Here is a 22,222-nt window from a genome sequence, read left to right on the forward strand (position 1 = left end):
CAAAATATGATTGATTAAGGAAAAAAGATTAAGAGAATAACAAAATTATGGAACTTCCTAGTACTCAGTAAGGAGCTCTGGAGGTATAGTGAGTGGTTAAGGCATTTGGCTGCCAACCAAAAGGTCTACGGTTCAAACCCACCAGCTGCTCTGTGGAAGAAAGATGGGACAATCTGCTTCCATAAAGATTTTCAGCCTTGAAAACCCAATGGGGGTTCTTGTGAGTCAGGATCGACTCGATGGCAGTGAGTTTGGTTTTTTTTGTTTGGTTGGTTGGTTTTATTCAGTACTAGTACCACTTCCTAGTACTCAGTATTTTTCTTTTATTTTGATATTGGTTTTATGTACAAAATTCAATCTTTTGAAGGCTACTAACTGAGAAAACGTATTATGTGTTAAAAATACCTACAAAAACCTGTAAACCTTTTAGGGGTTACATATTGTATATTAGTCAACACAATGGTGGCATTGTGTCTAAGGCATTTGACTGCTAGCCAGAAGATTGGCAGTTCAAAACCATTGGCCACTTCACGGAAGGAAGACTGGGCAATTTACTTCCATAAAGACTTACTGCCTTGGAAACCCAAAGGAGGTCATGCATATTAGTCAGTATAGATCAGATTACACTATGGTAACCAATCAACCCCAAGTCGCAATGGGTTAAAAACTACAAAGGTTAATTTCCTGCTCTTATTACATGAAAATAATATGTAAGATGGCTTTGTTTATCACTGTCATTCAGGGACCCAAAATGACAGAGTATCAATGAACACTGCTAGTTCCCTTTGTCAGAGGGAAAAGACCATTTAGTTAAGCATGTACACCTCTTTAAAGATTCTTTCCAAAGCAAATCTCATGCCCATGCTCAACTTGAGTGGGCAGAGGAATACAATCCTATTATATACCAAGAATGAAAGAACATATGAATATTTAACAGCCCTAACCACTACTGTACCTGGGAAGTCAGAGCAAACACTTTTGATATAGGCTGTACACTAGTTTTTTTTTACTTGATCACTTTATGAAAAGTATGTATTACCTTTCCACTTAAAAACACACCCATGCACAAAATTGAAAAACTGCTACTAGAATACGGGGTGAAACTGAGGAACTACTGTCTAATTACAGTAACCTTAACTATAAGTTCAAGAGTTGGTAATTAATTTTAGTTAAAAAAATTTGTATCTGCAAGAGTAAAATAATAAACTACCATCAATTTCCACACAAGGTTTTTAGTTTTTCTTTCTACTAAATACATTATTTTAATAAACTAGCAATAATATATTTCTCCATTAGTCTTAAAAATGTGCAGCTTTTTTACTTAACAGAATAAATGTGCAACGTGTTAGAATCTGGTATTAACTTAAATTCACAGAAAAGGAAATGAAAGCTCAGGTTACACAGCAGCCAATCCAGGAGCCATGATTTTTCCAGCATTTTATTATGAAAATTTTCAAACATACAGAAAGTTGAAAAAACCTGCTCAGTAAATATCCATAAAGCCAACATCTACAGTTTATATTTTACATTTTTTAATACTTACTTCATTCACATATCTATCCATCAGTTCATCTTGTTTTTTGTTTCATTTCAAAATAAGGTTCAGACAGCTACTATACTTTACCCATAAATGTTTCATTAAAATTTAATATTTACAGTCTATGTTTTTAAAGTAAAAGTTACACAGTAAAATGCACAGATGTTATGTGTACACTTAGGTAACTTATAAAAATACATTCACCCATGTAACCCAAACTCTATCAAGATACATAACACATTGGCATTGTCCAAGAGAGTTTCCGTCATGGTGGGTCTTGATTTGAACACAAGATCTGTCTCCAAAGTTCATAGTCTTTCACAACACTGTATGCCTCCTCTTTTTTAAAGGTCCAAAATATAAATATATTAACAATATTAAAAATTTTCTTTTTAGCCCTCAGTAATTAAAGTAATTGAAGTATGCAAAGATGATACTGGCACACCGTGGTAGTTATGTCTGTGTGACAACTTGGCTGGGACTGGTTGAATGGCTGGGCAGCTGGTGGTAGTTATTCCCCATGATGAGACTGGCAATCAACTCCAAGGTGGGATCTACTACAAGCAGCTGAGTAGCTACTTTGGATATGTGGTCTGCTTCCATATATATATAAATATATATTGGGAATGGTCTCTAGTTTATGGCACATTTGGACCCTGCATGTAGCCGTGTCTTTCTTGAGCAGCCTGCCATGCTCTGCCAACCTTGGAACTTACAATGGACTTGAATTAATGGCCTGCCGTATGGTTTGGTAACATCAGGACTGTGTGTTTTTACTTGTCAACCTTGGGTTTTTCAGCCTCAGCAGCCAGCAGCTGTCTGAGTGAAGAAATGTCTCTAGCTCCAGTGTGCCGGGAGCAGGAGGCAGAGCTGGACCCCAAGGTTGAGGGGCTTTCACCCAGCCCCAAAGCCTGGCACTTGAACTTGGACTTAAAGCCTCCAAATTGTAAGAATAAACTCCTGTTTGTTAAGGCTATCCCATTTGTGGTATATATTCTTGTCAGAGCAGCACTAGGTAACCAGACACACACCCTCCACAGCCTAGGTTTATAATATCTGTTGCAAACTGACTCCTCTCTACCAACTCACACTGAATAAGTAAAAACTACATTTCTTCCTTCCGAAGAATTCAAGAGCTAATCCAGGAAGAATGGATATGGCCAGGAAAACTATCTCGTGGTCATTTCTAGTATTTTCAATTAAACTAATAGATTCCAGGACAAGATCACTTCTTATGCTATGAGCCACGCACTAGATTAGACCTTTTTTGACCCATAGGATATACAGCACCCACATAAATTTTCCTTCTCTGGATTTTATTGAGCAGGTACTTTCCCACTGACAGTGCATTCAGGGAGCCATATAACTGTTTCAAACAGATGAAAGCAACATGCACCGAGAATTACTGTTTTCAAACATATTGTATGAGGCGATGCATCCTGGAGGTGTGATTTTGCAAAACTTTTGTCTCTTTTGACTTTTGTACTGAGGTAAGCCTTGTAATATATTTCCAGGTTCCTGCGTGTTATGTAAGAAGTCTGATATCACAGTGGTTACAGCATTCAGCTGCTAACCGAAAGGTCAGTGGTTCAAAAGATTTACAGCTTTGGAAACTTCATGGGGCAGTTAGTTCTACTCTGTCCTGTAGTCTCATGAAAAGTCATAAGTGACTCGATGGCAAGGAGTTTGTTTAGTTTGGTGCTTTATTTGGAAGTTGCCTTTCTTATAATGATTCCATGTTCATGTGAACACTGCCTTTTCTAGTTCCTTAAATTGTATATACCTGTCAAAGGATCCAGAAGGTGATGCAGAGTCCACAGGGACATATATATCCCATTAATCCACATCCCCTCTGCCCTGAGTCCAGAGAGACATATATGCCCCACATGATTTCACCCCTACAGTAGTCCAGAGAAATAAGTGTGTCCCACACAAGCCTACCCCAGATTCCAGAGGGATACATGCATTCCATATAATCCTACCCCCAGAGTCCACAGGGACATATGTATCCCATAAAATATGTACCAAAATCCTCATTTCATAACAAAATTTCAGAAATACTCTATGATTCAGTATGCCTTTCATTAATGAAAACACAAGGTATCAACAAAAAAGTCAAAGTGGAAAATAATCGGTCATGAAAAGTTTAAAGTACTATATACATAGTGGTTTAATAAGTCAGTGGGAAGCAGGAAAAACAAAAGCTTTGTAATCAGACTTGAGTTCAAATATCTTCATATTTACTAGCTATGAAATTACTTAACTTCTCTAAAAACCTTGGTTCATCATCTGCAAAATGAGGCATATATTTTACCTTCCTTTCAACTCTAAGTTTCTCAAAGAAATTACCTAAATCCAGACCTAGGCAAGACAGGCCTCTACCCTGGACCTCAAGCTTTAGGGGGAACTGCTTTGGTCCTTGTCGATCTTGAGGTCAAAAAGACATACAAATCGTGAGCCCACGCACCTGCCATAGATTATGCTCTGGTAATCTATCTGTTGTCAAGTTGATTCTGACTCACAGTGACCCTAGACACAAGAATTCCCTACCCAACTGCGGCAGGCCTGGCTTTCACGGTTTGTAAGAACCTATCCCTGGATCCTTCTTCCTGAGAGGTATAGATAGAGCTTGAATCTCAAGACAAGGGTGTCCACATATATGTGTAAAGCTGCCACTCAAAGTATAGGATGGAGTGTGGGTAGCAAAAGAAGGGGAGTACAGGTGAGAAGGTGGGGGAGGGGGCTTTGCCAACGTGAGAACATTCTGGCATGAGACTCTGATGAATCCAAGAATTCTCATTTGACCTTAAAGGTCCATAGGAAGGCTTATATGTCAAGGTGGGAGGACAAAATATATCTTATTTAATGCTCTCTTCATTTGACTTATACATATGTGATATGTGAGTCTTCATTTGTATTTGCCCCAAATACTGCAAATGTTACAAGTGGGGATGTCTACACTTACTTCTAATAATACATGTGTATATACCACTTGGCACATTCACTTGCAAATATTACCATATTTAATCATACAACAGTAGTGTGAGTTAGGTATTATTAACCCCACTGCACAGACACAGAAACATATGCTTAAGCAGCCTACCTAGTGCCCTTTTCTTCTATGGCCACATCACGCTCTTCTTAACTCTCAAACACATGGGTTTCCTTCTCTACCATATCATTAACACTGCACACTACAAGACAAGGTAAGATGCCCCTAATCCTTAACACCAGTTCTTATGCCCTAGGTTCTCTTCAGCATCTGACACTATAAACCATTTCCTCCCTCTTAGAACAGTTTTCTCTTTTGGCTTCTAAGACTACACTATTTCAGTTTTTCTCTTGGCTTTTTGCTCCATTTCTGGCTCTTCTTTCTCAGAGTTTTTGTAAAGGATGAATAAGATTGTGGATAGTTTCAGGTCAGAGCATATGTACAATAAATGTTAGTGCTTTGTTTTTAAATATGAAAAGCAGCACATGAAGAATAGCTGCCATTTTTAGGACAGTGATATAATGTCAATCAATTATATAATGTATAATATATATATATATATTATGGGAGCTCTGGTAGCATAGTGGCTAAGAAAGACACTTGCCTGCTAACCAGATGGCTGGCGGTTCAAACCCACCAGCCACTCCTCGGAAGGAAGCAATCCTACTTCCGTAGTGATACTGCCTCGGAAACCCAAGGAGGGGTCGCTATGAGTCGGGGCTGACTCGACAGCACATAACAACAACAACAAAATATATATTACAGAATAATATAGACTCCGAGAAGCACCTCATAATGTGGATGAACTTGAAGAACATTATGCTGAGTGAAATAAGTCAATCACAGGAGACAAATATTACTATTTTAAAAAGTCAAGGCAAGGTTTACACATGGAAGGATAGTTTCTTTGTTGGTTACCAGGGATGGGAGGGGAGGGGAGGAGAGAAAATGGCTAAACAGATAAGTGAAAGGTATTGATTTGGGTGAAGGGAAAGGCAATATAAGAAATGCAAGTGACCAACACAGTAACACTAAGGAAATGGAAGACACAGAGAGATGGAAAAGCATTACAGAAAATAAACACTTTTACATACACAATACTGCATTATGAGTAACAATAAACATTAATCTACAGGTGGATACATAGGTAGACAGGCTAAATGTTCAGTTATGTCTAGGCAAAAGGGAATATACCCACAATTGTATATAAGTTTGGCAGATGGTATTTCTACATATGTATTTGTATGCACTGTAAAAATGTCCATATATTTAACAGAGCTGCTAACTGGACTAAGTTATGGTAACTTCCTAGCCATAGCCAACCACCCTGAGGGAGTTAGTCACTGGGCCCATAAGCTCGGGACCATGATCTCGGGGGACATCAAGCTCAATTGGCATAACATATTACACACAAACATTGTTCTACCTCCTACTTGGTGAGTAGTGACTGGGGTCTTAAAAGCTTGCAAGCAGCTATCCAAGATGCAACAATTGATCTCTTCTCATCCAGAGAAAGGAAGAATGAGAAAAACCAAAAACACATGGAAACAGTTAGTCCAAGGGACTAGTAAGACCACGCGAATCTCAGCCCACATGTCCCTCAGACTAGAGAAATTAGATGGTGCTCGATGACCACTGTCAACTACTCGGAATGTGATCAAAATAGGAGATCTTGGATAAAGTGGGAGAAAAGCATGGAACATAACTCAAAATCATAAAAAAAGACCAATTTTACTGGTCTGATTGAGACTGGTGAAACCCCTAAGACCACGGCCCCTAGTCACCCTTTGGGCCTGAAATTGAAACTTACTCCTGTGGCTTCCAGCCAAACAACAGACAGGCATATAACGTGAACATTTACATCAGGTAGGTACACTCCTCAGAACAATCAACCACAGGAGACTAGCAGGCAGTATTTGCACTGGGAGATAGTTCAGAGGACAGGAATGCATAGGAAAGAAGGACACAGGGAAAGGGTGACCACAGGGAAGAAGTGGGAAGAGAGCCGTTGCATTGTGGGGACTGTAATCAATGTCATGAAACAAAATGTATACAAAATGTTGTATGTAAAATGAATTTGCTCTGTAAACTTTAACCCAAATCACAATTGAGAAAAACAGAAAACGAAAAATAAAATTTATGTGTGTGTGTATATACACATACACAAGCATATATATACACAATTTTTTTTATATAGATACATAAATAATTTCATTTATCCTAACGACCCCATTTAAATAACAATACAACTGAAACCAAGATTGCTTAAAGGATTGAGCTGCATTAGAAACCTGGCTCCAATACTTTCTAGTTTTATGACCCTGGATAAATCACTTAGTTTCCCTGAGCTTTTGTCTCTGCATCTGTGTAATTTACAATGTTCTTGTAAGAATAAAATGAAACATAAGATATAAAACACACAGCACATGGCACATATTCAGCATTATCTCCTCCTTCCTCATGTTGTTTCCAAATGAATAAATTAGTTTTTCCTCTCTATCTTGTGTGCATTTTCAAAAATTATGTTGATAGTTACGTGACCTTCTTTCTTTATACCTACACTTTATCGTATTTATGAACGTAACTCCTCCAGGAAGATTGTTGTTGTTGTTGTTGTTGTTATGTGCCATCGAGTCGGACCGACTCACAACGACACTTCCTTGGGTTTCTGAGGCAGTATCACTACAAAGTAGCTCTGCATTATGTGTCCAGATGTCCTTCTAAAAGTCTAGGCCGATATCTCTAAATTTTGCTAGTTATTTCTACTTCAGCAACCCACTGCTTGCCCTTTCAAACTGATCCTCTTCCTCACAAAACTAAGAATAGAAAGCAAAAGGCTGGGGGCATAAAATATTTATAAAGGCAAAATGGATAAGATGAATGACAAAGGAGCTACTTTCACAGTTTCAAGCTTCTCTGAGAATATAACAAAAACAAAGAAGCAAAATTGTCACAGATTATATCTAAAATTCTCTTTTTTTCTTTTCTCATTTTATAGATATAAAACTCTAATCCTTCTATTTCCCTTAAAGCCTCCAAATTGTAAGAATAAACTCCTGTTTGTTAAGGCTATCCCATTTGTGGGATAGGGCAGCTGATCCAAAATGGTCTCTCCTTTGAGTTCCCTCACATTTAAATATTCTATTCATATAACATCTAATTATACATGATCTCCTATTACTAATTTTTATAAATTTATATCTTATCTTCCTAACTATAGTGTAAGTTCTTTAAAGAAAACACCATCTCTTATATTTTTAGAATTCTTCATACTGCCTAAAAGTTGATTGCTAACTGTTAAAAGACATCGGTCAAGAAATTAGATAATCATGAATAAAGATGTTTTCACATCTGACAGGGGAGAAAAGGTTCTTCGTATCAAAATCTTGTGATCTTTCCACAAATAGAGAAGGAATAACAAACAGAAAAATTTTCTCTCAAAGAGTTTAGTGTTGCCTTTAAACGGGAAATAAGTAAATAAATAAATCCTTTAACATGAACTTTCTTAGCAATCTGTTAATACTGTATAAATTATTTTCAAGAACTACACAAAATTTCTTCTAGATATACTTATTTTGTAGTATGATTACTAGTCAGATACTATTTCTGTTGAAAAGTAATTCTAAAAATGACAAAAAAAAAGTCTCTAATACCATGTATTATTAATTGATGTGCTACTTACTCTATTTTAAAGTGTTTAGACCTTTAAAAGACAGATAACAAAAATCAATTACTCTAGAGTTTCTTAAAATAAATCACCTTTGTTGGTTGAATCAATGTATTTAAATTCATGGAAAAATATTTTTCTTCTTTGAATTACATTTTATTTACTGTGATCAAAAAAGAAAACCTGCATTGTAGGAACTGATTTTAATATGCTTATTTTACCTGAGTAGCTTTATCTTTCATGCATGAAGGGTAGTGAACATGAGGATCCCGTGGCCACTGTCCTGTGAGGTAAGGTCCTGTTATCGTATCCAAAGAAGAGGTTCGTCTTATTGTACTAGAAGTTCGAACTTGCTGAGATTTGGGCCTGTCCACTATAAAACGTAAAGAAAGAAATAATTTAGATTAGTTGCTTATGAGTAAAATGGATGTTAAAATTATTTAAAGTTCACTTTGGAGAAAGCAATCTTACCAAGTTTCACTATGATACATATTTATCTGAATAGCCCTCTTGGACGATCTGATGTAATTTACAGATCTGCTCCTCTCAAAAATACATACACCTATTCAATCTTGCATACACTTTCTGGGCTTTTACAAATGCTATGGGCCCATCCATTTTGAGAACTGTTATAAAATCTACATACCATCTCCATGGCCATTACTTTCAGACTTCATCATGTCTCACCTAGACTGTAGCCATCTCAACCAAATCTTACAGTACCACCCACTCATCAAAAACATTTCAGTGGTTATTCAACGTCTTCAGCTTAAAGCCCATATAATTTATTATGACATGAAACGCTTTCCCAATTTGGCTCTCGTATACAACTCAATTCTTAATTTCTTGCTACCAGGTACAGCTGCCTTTGAATCAATTCTGACTAATGGGGACTCCATGTATCTCAGGTGCTTCATAGGGTTTTCAATGGCTTATGTTTTGAAAACACATCACCAAGACTCTCTACTGAGGCATATCTAGATGGACTCGAACCTCCAACCTTTGGTTAGAAGCTTAAGTACATTAATCACTTGCACCATGCAGAGGCACCTTAATTTCCTGGTACTTCCCTGTAAGTCCATGCTAACTACAAAATACTTGTAGTGACCCAAACGTCAAATGTAACCTCTCTGCCTCTGTATGTGTCATTATTTCTTGTGCCTAGGAATCTCTCCTCCTTTGTTCACTTGACAAACACTTATTTATCTTTAAGACCAGCTCAGGTGTCACAATGCCACTGTGAAATCTTCCCCAGTGCCCTTCTCTTACTATCCTATTTCTTCTGCCTAAGATATACATATGTTCCTCTACTTTCATGGCTTCTCTCTCACCACCAGAGCATAAGTTCCAAGAGGATATGAACTCTTCCTACAAACTGAAAAAGAGTTGATGCTCAATACATTCTTAATGAATTTATTCATAACTACACAAAGAAATGTATATAATGAAGCTTATATTTCAATTTAACTTGCTCATTTATAGATAAATATTTGAAGCCCAGAAAGATTCAGTGAATTTTCCAGTGAAACAGAACTGCTAACAGAACTGCTAATAGACTTCAGAGGAGCTCTGGTAGCATAGTGGCTAAGACACTTGCCTGCTAACCAGAAGGCTGGCGGTTCAAACCCACCAGCCACTCCTCGGAAGGAAGGTTGGGCAATCCTACTTCCGTAGTGATACTGCCTCGGAAACCCAAGGAGGGGTCGCTATGAGTCGGGGCCGACTCGACGGCACATAACAACAACAACAACAATAGACTTCAGAGGTTAAAAGGCACCAAAAGCTTCAGGCATTAGAACAGTTCAGTCAGTCTACTGCAACAACAATCTACTTTTCCCTCCCTGTATGAGTACCATAGATACTCTATTGAAAACTAAAATGATCACACTAAACCTATGAACAAAGTATAGACAATGTTCCCTATATATATTCCAAGTAATATACTCAAACTCAACTCAACTCACTGCTGTCGAGTCAGATCAAACTCATAGCGACCCTTCCTCGGGTTTCTGAGGCAATATCACTACAGAAGTAGATTGCCCAACCTTCCTTCTGAGGAGTGGCTGGTGGGTTTGAACCGCCAGCCTTCTGGTTACCAGTCAAATGCCTTAGGCACTATGCCATCAAAGCTTCACTAATGTTAATTCTATAATGGAATCAAATGGATTACAAGTTCCCAAGGTTCAGTCTTATTCAGAGTTTCATCCCTCACCAAGGAAAATGCCTTACACATTACAGAGGGTCAAGGAACAATTAAGTGCTGGCCTGTAAATGATCTTCCTAGAAACCAAAATACACCCATTCCTCCCTTACTGACATGGTTAGGTTTCAAAGATTAGGTCATTATGTGAAAATTGGTGTAATTCCAAAATGGAGGGTGACAACATCAGATCACAAAATGGAGAATGACTACATCATTACCTAACTGCCAAATTACAACATTATTTAACTGTCAAACCACTGACAACCACGGCCCAGACCACTTGACATATAACCTTAACCATCACAGCCAGCAAACCTTTGTGTTTGTTACTGTCAGACATACCTCATCAATATGCAATATTGTCAGATTTTTTTACTATTGTCGTGAATGTGAAATGTCAAATGCTGAGATAATAAGTGAGAAATAGGTATATACAATTATCTATCAGAAAAATAAAAGAAAATGGAGTCTACTCTGATGCTATCATATTGGCTATATACCTTACAACTGCAGTTCTGATTTCTTCTTTGACCCCAAAATTACTACAGAAGATATGAAATTTACCAAATTTTCTACCTATCTTCATTAGTTAGCTCTAATTTTACTGCATTGTAGGCACAGAATTTACTATGACCTAATTTCTATTCTTTGCAATTATCTGATGTTTCTTTCCTTTATGACCAAAAATGTGCTCAATTTTTATAAATATTTCATGAGTCATAAAGAAGATATAACTTGATTTAGTATATGAATTTAAATAAAAATATATTTGCTGTTGTTGTTAAGTGCTGTCAAGTTAGCACTGACTCATAGTGACCCTATGTACAACAGAATGAAACACTGCCCAGTCACGTGTCACCCTCACAATCCTTGCTATAATTGAGAACATCATTGCAGCCACTGTGTCAATTCATCTTGTGGGTCTTCCCCTTTTTCACTGACCCTCCACTTTTCCAAGCATGATATACTTCTCCAGGGAAATACTCCCTTCTGACAACATGACCAAAGTAGGTGAGATGAAGTCTGGCCATTCTCACTTCCAAGGAGCATTCTGGCTGCACTTTTTCCAGGACAGATTTATTTGTTCTTCTGGCAGTCCCTGGTATTTTCAGTATTCTTTGCCAACACCACAATTCAAAACCATCTACTCTTTGTTGGTCTGTCTTATTCATTGTCAAATTCTTCAGTCTTCCTTATTCATTGTCAAATAAAAATACAGGCTATAAGAATAACAATTATCAGCTTGATTTGCTAAGCACTTAAATGTGGTTGCTGTTAGGGGCCATCGAGTCAGTTTCAATTTATAGCAACCCTCATGTACAACAGAACAAAACAGTGCCTAGTTCTGCGCCATCCTCATAACTGTTGCAGTACTTGAGACCACTGTTGCAGCCACTCTGTCATTCCATCTCATTGAGGATTTTTCTCTTTTTCCCTGAATGTCTATTTCACCAAATATCATGTCCTCTCCAGGAACTGGTCCCTCCTGATAACATGTCCAAAGCAAGAGAGGCGAAATCTTGCCATCCTTACTTCTAAGGAGCATTCCGGTTGTATTTCTTCCAAGGCAGATGTGCTCATTCTTCTAGCAGTCCATGGGACAGTCAATATTCTTTGCCAACACCACAATTCAAATTCATCAATTTTTCTGCACTCTTTCTTATTCACTGTTCAGCTCTCATATGCATATGAGGCTACTGAAAAGACCATGGCTTCAAAGGGCAGTGTTTGCTTGCACAGGGATACAGCTCATGGAGTGGGAGTGAATGAGAGGGAAGAATACAGGGAAGAGGTTAACTACGGGGAGGAAGTGGGAAGAGAGCTGTTACACTGTGGAGAAGTGAAGTCAATGTCATGAGACAAAACATATATGAACTGTTGTATGGAAAATGAATTTGCTCTGTAAACTTTCACCCAAATCACAATAAAAATCTGAACAACAACAAAAAAAAAGACCATGGCTTGGGTCAGGCACACCTCAGTCTTCAAAGTGACACCTTTGCTCTTTAACACTTTAAAGGAGCTTTTTTGCAGCAGGTTTGCTCAATGTACTATGTCTTTTGATTTCTTGACTGTGGCTTTCATGGGCATTGATTATGTGTCCAAGTAAAGTGAAATCCCTGACAACTTCAATCTTTTCTCCAGTTATCAAGATGTTGCTTATTGGTTCAGTTGTCAGGATATTCCTTTTCTTTATGTTGAGGTGTAATCCATACTGAAAGCTGTAGTCTTCAATCTTTATCAGTAAGTGCTTCAAGTCTTCTTCACTTTCAGCAAGCAAGGTTGTGTCGTCTGCATATCACAGGTTGTTAATGAGTCTTCCTCCAGTCCTGAGGCTGAGGTCTTCTTCATATAGTCTGGGTTCTTAGATTATTTGCTCCACATAAAAATTGAGTAAGTATGGTGAAAGGATACAAACAACCCTGACATACAGCTTTCCTCACTTTAAACCATGCAGTATCCCCTTGTTCTGTCTGAACAACTACCTCTTGGTCTATGTACAGGTTCTTCATGAGCACAATTAAATGTTCTAGGATTCCCATTCTTTACAACATTATCCATAATTTGCTGTGACTCACACAGTTGAATGTTTTTGCATAATCAATGAAACACAGGTAAACATCTTTCTGGTATTTTGCTTATAGCCAACATGCATCTGACATTAGTAATGATATCCCTCATTTATCCTTTTCTGAATCTGGCTTGAATTTCTGGCAGTTTCCTGTCAATGTACTACTCCAGTCATTTTTAAATTATTTTTAGCATAATTTTATTTGCATGTGACATTAATGACATTGTTTGATAATTATCTGCATTCTGTTAGGTCACCTTTCTTTGCAATGAGCATAAATATGGATCTCTTCCAGTTGATTCGCCAGGTAGTCGTCTTCTAATTTCTTGGCATAAACGAGTGCTTCCAGCATTGCACTGGTTTGTTGGAACACCTTAATGGGTATTCTACCTATTCCTGGATCCTTGTTCTTCTCCAATTCCTTCCGTATAGCTTGGCCGCCTTCTTTTCAATAGCATAAACTACCTCCTGAAATAGTTGAACATTGACCAATTCCTTTTTGTACAGTAACTGTATTCCTTCTATCTTCTTTTCATGTTTCCTGCATCATTCAATACTTTGCCCACAGAATCCTTCAATACTGCAACTCAAAGCTTGAAATTCTTCTTTAGTTCTTTCAGCCTGAGAAATGCTGAGCATGTTCTTCCCTTTTAATTTTCTAACTCTAGGTCTTTGCACATTTCATTATAATACTTTACTCAGTCTTCTCAAGCTGCCCTTGTAAATCTTCTGGTCAGATCTTTTACTTCATCATTTATTCCATTTGCTTTAGCCACTCTCCATTCAAGAGTAAGTTTTAGAGTTTCTTCTGACATCCATTTTGGCCTTTTCTTGCTTTCCTGTATTTTCAACGACCTTTTGCTTTCTTCATGTATCTGTTCTTGATGTCATTACATTGTGTTCAATGCATCAAATGTATTCCTGAGATGGACTCTAAATTCAGGTGAGATATACTCAAGATCATATTTTGGCTCTCGTGGACTTGTTTTTCATTTCTTCAGTTTCAACTCATACGAATATAAGCAATTGATGGTCTGTATCAGAGTTGGCTCCCGAGTGATGACTGAGCTTATCCATTGCCTCTTTCCACAGCTGTAGTTGATTTGATTCATGTGTATTCCATCTGGTGAGGTTCTTTTTATGTCCATTTATGGTGTTGAAAAAGGTACTTGGAATGAATAAATAAGTTGCTGGTCTTATAAATTTTTATCATGGGATCTCTGGCTTTTTATCTATCACCACAGCCATACTTTCCAACTACTGATGCTGCTTCTTCGTTTCTACCTTTTGTATTCCAAGCACCAGTAATTACCAATACATCTTGGTTTGCAAGTTTGGTCAAATTAGACTACAGAAGTTAGAAAAATCTTCAATTTCTTCATCTTTGGCTTGGTTGGTATGTAAATTTGAACAGTAGTTATTAATTGGTCTTTCTTGCAGACGTATGGATATTATCCTATCACCAGGAGCATTATACTTCAAGATAGATCTTGACATGTTCTTTTTGACAATGAATATGATGCCACTCCCTCTTCAATCTGTCATTCTCAGCATAGTAGACCGTATAATTACCCAATTCAAAATGGCCAGTACCATTTCAGCTCACTAATGCCTAAGATACTGATCTATACATATTCTATTTCACTTTTGACAACTTCCAATTTTCCTAGATTCATATTTTGTATATCACATGTTCCAACTAATGGATTTTTGCAGTTGCTTCTTCTCATTTTGAGTTGTGCCATATCAGCAAATGAATGTCTTGAAAGCTTTATTCCATCCATGTCATTAAGGTTACCTCTAGTTTAAGGAGAAAACTCTCTCCCAGTGGTATTTTGAGTGCCTTGCAATCTGAGGGACTCATCTTCCAGCACTATATCCGACAATGTTTTATTGCTATTCATGAAGTTTTCAGTGGTTATTTATTTATTTATTTTTTCCAGAAGTAGCTTGTGTCTTCATTCTCCCTAGTCTTCTGTCTGGAAGCTCTGCTAAAACCTGTCCACCACTGGCCGTCCCAGGTAGATATGAGATACCACTGGCACAAGTTAAGTAAACAAAAAAAAACAAACTCACTGCCATCAAATCAATTCTGACTCATAGTGACCCCTTTTGGGTTTCCGAGGCAATAAATGTTTACAAAAGTAGATCGCCCAGTCTTCCTTCCACGGAGTGGCTGGTGGATTTGAACCACCAGCAGTCAAATGCCTTAGGCAATTAAGAAGTACATTAAAACACCAGCAGCATGACAGAAATACCAGTAGCATAACACTTAAATTTAAAAAACAAAAAACAAACCTCATTGCCATAGAGTTGGATCCAACTCATAGCAACCCCTCCTTGGGTTTCCAAAGTGATATCACTATGGCTATTGTTGAGTTCTAACAACACTGTTAAAGAGCACTGGTGGTGTAATGCCTAAGGTGTTTGACTGCTAACCAGAAGGTTGACAGTTTTCAAACCCACCAGCCACTCCGTGGAAGGAAGATGGGGCAATCTACTTCAGTAAAGATTTACTGCCTCAGACCCATTGGGGGTTGCTATAAGTCGGATCCAACTCGATGGCAGTGAGTTTGGTTTTGGTTTGGTTTTAACAACATTGTTTATTACTTATACTTCTTTTTAATATTTATATTTTAGTTATGTATAATTTGGTCATATAAATTCATGGAATCATTATAGCTCATACGCTTCATCATTAGAATCGTCCCATTTATTGTGTTTTACTTTCATTTTAAACTTTATCAAACTTTGTATTATTTGTGATTTCTTTCTGATATAACTTGCCTGATATGCCTATCCTTTCATTTTCAGGTTTTTTTAAATCATTTTGTTTTATGTGTATCTCTTATATGTTGTTGTTATTGTTATGTGGCGTGGAGTCGAACCGACTCATAGCAACCCCTCCTTGGGTTTCTGAGGCAGTATCACTATGGAAGTAGATTGCCCAAACTTCCTTTTGAGGCGTGGCTGGTGGGTTTGAACCGCCAGCCTTCTGGCTAGCAGTCAAGTACCTTAGGCACTACGCTACTAGAGCTCCAACATATAATTAATTCGGCTTTTAAAATACCTTGTCATTAATTTTTCCTACTTTATAATGCTTCCTTGCTTTTTAATTTATTTTCTGTGTCTTAATATTTATTATTTTTCCTTCTCCTTACTTAATCATAGGTAATTTGGAAGATATGTAGACTATTTCTAACTCTACTTCTAGAAGTTATTCCTATTAATTCTTTTAAATATTTTCTCTGACTATAAAAGCAGTATCTATTCATTTTAGCAACTTTGGAAAATACAGAAATTTAATGTTTCCCATAATTTCATTTACAATGATTTGTTTAAAATTTTTAAAAATTACTTTACATTCCCTCCATAAGAAATATAAATTATCTCATGAAAGACAAAATCAGTATATATAGTAGTTGTAGTTGTTATGTGTCATGGAGTTGGACCTGACTCAGAGCAACGCCACCTTGGGTTTCCAAGGCAGTATAGTATTTATGCTTAAATAAATATATTAAATAAATATAGTATTTATGCTTAAATAAAGGTCTACATAAAGATCAGCTATGACCAGAAAATGAAAACCACTGTATGTGAAAAGCTTGTGTCTTCTTGAGAGTAAACTGCTAAAGACGATTTCAAAAGTTGTATGTAGTCTACTCGGCCATTAAAACTCCTTTCAACTTGGTAAGTAACCAATTGAGACCATTTTATGTTTTATAATGAGTATATGAAAAAGCAATAAATGAGCCCATTTGCATGTATAATACCATATTCTAATATACACTAACTCACTGCTGTTGAGTCGGATGCGACTCATAGCGACCCCTCCTTGGGTTCCTGAGGCGGTATCAATATGGAAGTAGATTGCCCAAACTTCCTTCCAAGGAATGGCTGGTGGGTTTGAACTGCCAGCCATAGAGTTACTAATTTTCCCCTTACTGAATTTTGTATCACTGGATATTCTGAGTCATACAGGTAAAAATGTAAGCATGAAACAATGTAGTTATTTATTTATAAATCAGGTATGTTCTATCTTACCATTAGCATGTATATTGTGAGAGACAAGATAGAAACTTATACATCTGATGTAAAAATAAACAAAAGGTATGATTTTGTTTTGCATGTACCTCACTGGGGATGGCCTAACTAACTTCAATGTGAGGGCCACTGGAACAAGGCATCAGGAATTAGGTACTAAAGTCAATCTATATAGGAAAAATACACACACACACACACACACACACACAATTTGCCTTAAAAGGAAAGAATAAGTTAGGACAACCTATTTTGTTATAAAATTCACACTATCAGTCACCACTTTTTTAAAAATTAAAGTATATGAGGCAAATATACTTGAAAGGGACATGTCAAACATACTTCAAAAGAAAGACTGACACTTCACACTGGGTATATTTCAAAGCTATAGAGTAATTAGTATTTTTCTCATAAATTATTTGAAAGTAAAATTCTGAATAGGCTTAAAAAGTGGTAATCATAGTACACACTCCAAAGATATGGTTAGCCACAATAACTTCATTTACCAAATAACCACTAGGTCCTTAAATTTATTGAAAGATTTATCATCAACAGCGCAATTCTATTTCAACAAGTTGACTTGTTTATATTATCTCAACCACCATGTCAGTGAGTTAGTTTTTGATGGCTTCAACATCTATGCCTTGACTCCTCTAATTTTTTATTCATTTAATTTGCAATGTTATCTCTCACCAACTGAGGTTTAATTTAGTGTGCTATGGAAAGTCAACACTGGTTTTGCATTATTTATCTATTCAACACAATCATTCCTCGTTTCATGGTTATAGTTGTGATTAAAGTGTATATTTAGTTTTTAATTGAGTGATACCAATACTTATCTACCTAGTATTACAAAATCATACCAATTCAAGTACGTAAAACAAGATACCTTATACCACCGCTGCCACTGAGTCAATTCCAATGCTTAATAAGTGACCTTACAGGACAGAGTAGAACTGTCCCATAGGGTTTCCTAGGTGATGGGTTCCAACTGCAGACCTTTTGCTTTGCACCAAATGCTTTAACCACTGCACTACCAGAGCCCCTCATCAACTAGAAATCCATGTTAATATAGTAAAACAGACTTTGAATCTATGTACAATACTTTGAATAACTTGGTGGGTTCCAACTGCAGACCTTTTGCTTTGCACCAAATGCTTTAACCACTGCACCACCAGAGCCCCTCATCAACTAGAAATCCATGTTAATATAGTAAAACAGCCTTTGAATCTGTGTACAATACCTTGAATAACTTAATAAAATTGCCTAAATCAAAGGAATGTTTAATCATACACACACACATATGTAAAGCATGAAAGAAAGTTGAATAAATATGCTATCATTACTACTTATGCTGAACAGGCATCAAGACTGTAGCCCCTTCATAAAAGTGGAAAAACCACATCTGCCTAAAAGTCTGTTAGTTCATAATCATTATTATTAACCAAAACTTGCTATACGTCTGCTATATGGAAAGCACTGTTCCACTTATCAAGGGGAATTACAAAACATGTATCTTATCCCCAGAGAGTTTATATTCTCGTTGGAAAATAATTGATACATATAATTAAACTATGCTTTAAAGGAGCCCTGTGGAAAAAAATTGATACATATAATTAAACTATGCTTTAAAGGAGCCCTGGTGGTGCAGTGGCCAAGGCATTTGGTTGCTAAACAAAAGGTCAGCAGGTTCGAACCCACCAGCCACTCCATGGGAGAAAGATGAAGCAATCTGTTTCCATAAAGATTTATAGCCCTGGAAACCCTATGGGGCAGTTCTACTCTTTCACATACGTTTGCCGTCAGTTGGAATCGACTCAATGGCAGTGAGTTTGGTTTTGGTTTATAAAGCAGTATATGTACGGCACATGCATAACAAGGGACAGAAAGGCAACCGAGGCAAAATATAAACTTGGCAGCAGACAGCAAGAGGATGTTCTACAACTACACAAAGAGTAGGGAAAGTTTTACCATGCTACTTAGGAGTCCCACTGCTAACATCTCCCTCTTAAATATCTGAGATTAAATATAGAATAACCCCATAAATTCAGCAATAGAATATGACAATTAAAAAATCCTAAGATATTTGAACACTAACCAGAAGGTTGGGGTTCAAACCGCTCTGTGGAAGATGGGGCAATCTACTTCCATAAAGATTTACAGCCTTGAAAACCCAATGGGAGTTGCTATGAGTCAGAATCGAATTGATGGCAGTGAACTTTTTTTTTAAATATCTAATATAAAACGGAATCCTACAGCTGCTAACTGAAAAGCCGAAGGTTTTTATTTTTGAAACATAAAAGATAGCTATTTGTTCACAGAATAAATCACCCACTGAAAATCCTATGAAGCATAGTTCCACTCTAACATATACAAAGTCACCATGAGTCAGAAATGATTGAATGGCAACTGCTTTTATATAAAATAGTGAATGAATAAATCTTTTCCAAATTCAGTACTATCTTCATTTCGGGACCAAGAAAGGACCATTCATAGTGGTAGTCTGTAATAAGGCCTTCCCATGACATTAATCTACAGATGTGCTTCTTCCTTTCTCTGAATAGAAAGCCACATGGTAGCAGCAGCTGGTAGGCCAGGGATTCCTCTGGGGTACCTTATTGAGGACTATACAAAATAATTCTTGCTCCCTAGCACCTAAATAGAAATTCTACTTTAAAGTAAAAACAGTAAAGTAGGTTTAAAAGTAAGAAGCTATATTAGATAAATGAAATCTGAATAGTAAACAAGGGACTGCTTTAAACAGAAAAAAAAAAAAAGGTAAAATTGAATTGCCACAGCAATGTAGTACGATGTTATATTACTTTGTTCCCCACAACAATTTTTAATTTAATGTCAACACTTGAAGACTGACTGATTAGTAAGTCTGAAAACATGACATCCTAAAAACATAATCTATACTGGAAAGTGTAATTTCTGTAAGTTAAAAAAAAAAAAAAAAAAAGGCGGCGTTCCGGTACAATGGTGGAATAGGCATAAAGACTGCACAGACCCTCTTCAACAAAGAAAAGGGGAACCAATTAACACAGATACAGAAGATAATCCTGGACCCCTGAGCTTTGAAGGGAAGGATATAGAAACTAAACTCCAACTAGCAAAATAATTTGCATGAAAATACCAAAAAAGGAGACATACAGAGCTGTACTCTGGCAGCGATCCTGATGGCAAAGACAGCTTAGATATTGCCTAGTGGTGGTAGGACCTAAGAATCAACCTAAAACTCAGCCCTGCTAGCCAGGGACTGCAGGGAGGACTGCTCCGGTGGCTGGGGAATAAAAGGAGAAGCAGAAAAGAGGAAAGTGGGCTGATCTATGGACTAATGTCTGTCCAGAGGGTGCAGCCATTTTCAATGTTTACAAGCAGACTGACCATTTTGGATATTTAAAGAGACATCATTCTCCCAGATTCCAGGGACTCAAGAACAGGCTCCATTTCTGGGAACCGCAAAGGCATCCTACAAGCACAGACTACTGGAAATGTGTGACATTCCCCTTGTTACTCTTATACCCCACACCCTCTTAGTGAACGGAGGCACAGCCATCCCTCACTCCCACCCACCTCTAGGCTGGCAGGAATTCCATCCCAGTCTGTGTGTTCTGACGGAGCCTGGGTCACCTGCCCTGCCTGTCCAGATTTTTTTTTCTTTTCTTTTCTTTTTTCTAGTTTGTTTGTCTTTGTCTGTTTTAAAATTACTAATATTATTATTACTTTTGTCCTTTTTATTATCTTTCTTTATTCTTTCCTTCTCAGGTTCTAGTTTTCAGCTTTTTTTCCTTTTCCCTGTTCCTAGTTCCATTTCTTTGTTCCCCTTCCTTGTGGGTGTGGGTAAGCCCGTTCCTTGTTTTTCTTTTTGTGTTATTCCCATTTTTTTGTGTCATTATTCTCCTTCTCTACTTTTTTCTCTTATTGTCCTCTCTCCAAATATTGTGGTGCTTTTTATTTTGTTTTGTTTTTGTTTTTTTCTCTTTTACCTTTTTTAGTTACTCTTCCTGTGTGATTTCATGGTGTGTTTTTTGTCCATTTGCTTTTACTTTTTTGACAATTACTCAATTGTTATTTTTGTCTGAGTGGGAGACAGCAACAGTCCCCATAAGACATAACTACACCCACACCTCCTGCAGCTTCACTTACTGAGAGTCACCACGTTCTTCTCCACCAATGGGCCTACGATAAACCACCACCAAGAAGAGACTGACTCACCTTTAGCTGCTCTTCACAAACAGTTAACAGAGATCCAAATACAACGTCACAATGTCTTGAAGACAACAGACCATCACAATCCACACAAAGAAGCAAGATAAAGTAAGAAAAACAAGGCACCAGGATACAGACCCAGAACACATCCCTGAGCAAGAAACAGCACTGGAACTCCCTGAAAAGGAATTCAAAAGAATTATACTTAGGTATCTTCAAAGGCTTGAGAGACAGATCAAAGAAAACACAGACAAATCCCTAGAAGAATTTTGGAAGAACAAAATGACAAAACTAAATGAAAAATTAGAAATGATTCTAAATCTACAGATAGAAGTTCAGAAGATTAATACTAAATTGTAAGAAACAGATAACACACTGAAAGGACAAAGGAGTATAACTAATGCAATGGAAGACAGAATTAATGAGATCAATCAGAAAAAAGATGAAAACAAAATGAAGAAAGCCAAAGGATCATGTGGGATATGATCAAAAGGAATATCCTACGTATCAATGGAATTCCAGAACAGGAAGAGAAAAATAAAACAACTGAGAAAATTGTCCAAGATTTGTTGAAGGGAACTTCCCTGATAATATGAAAGATAAGAATATATCCATTGAGGAAGTCCAACGAACCCCAAACAAGACAGATCCCAAAAGAAAATCACCAAAGCATATCATCACCAAACTTATCAAAACCAAAGACAAAGAAAGAATCCTGAAAACAGCATATGAAAAACAAAAAGTTATTTACAAAGGACAACCAGTAAGATTAAGCTCTAATTTCTCAGCAGAAACCATGCAAGCAAGAAGGCAATGGGATGGTACATATAAAACCTTGAAAGAGAAAAATTTTCAACGAAGAATTATATGTTGTTGTTGTTGTTATTTGCCATCGAGTCAGCCCCGACTCATAGCGACCCCTCCTTGGGTTTCCGAGGCAGTACCACTACGGAAGTAGGATTGCCCAACCTTCCTTCCGAGGAGTGGCTGGTGGGTTT

General features: G+C 37.2%; 1 protein-coding gene across 1 annotated transcript in view; it reads right to left on the reverse strand.

Moving 5' to 3' along the window:
* Nucleotides 1-22,222, reverse strand: part of GLCCI1 (glucocorticoid induced 1) — a 164,257-nt gene that overhangs the window by 90,722 nt on the left and 51,313 nt on the right. The window contains exon 3 of the mRNA XM_007944091.1: nucleotides 8,418-8,569. Coding sequence (XP_007942282.1) covers nucleotides 8,418-8,569 — 152 coding nt within the window. The remainder of the gene's footprint in view (nucleotides 1-8,417; nucleotides 8,570-22,222) is intronic.

The sequence above is a fragment of the Orycteropus afer genome, unplaced genomic scaffold (genome assembly GCF_000298275.1).
Source record: "Orycteropus afer afer isolate SDZICR_OR568_19922 unplaced genomic scaffold, OryAfe1.0 scaffold00119, whole genome shotgun sequence".
In the NCBI taxonomy this organism is placed as follows: domain Eukaryota; kingdom Metazoa; phylum Chordata; class Mammalia; order Tubulidentata; family Orycteropodidae; genus Orycteropus; species Orycteropus afer.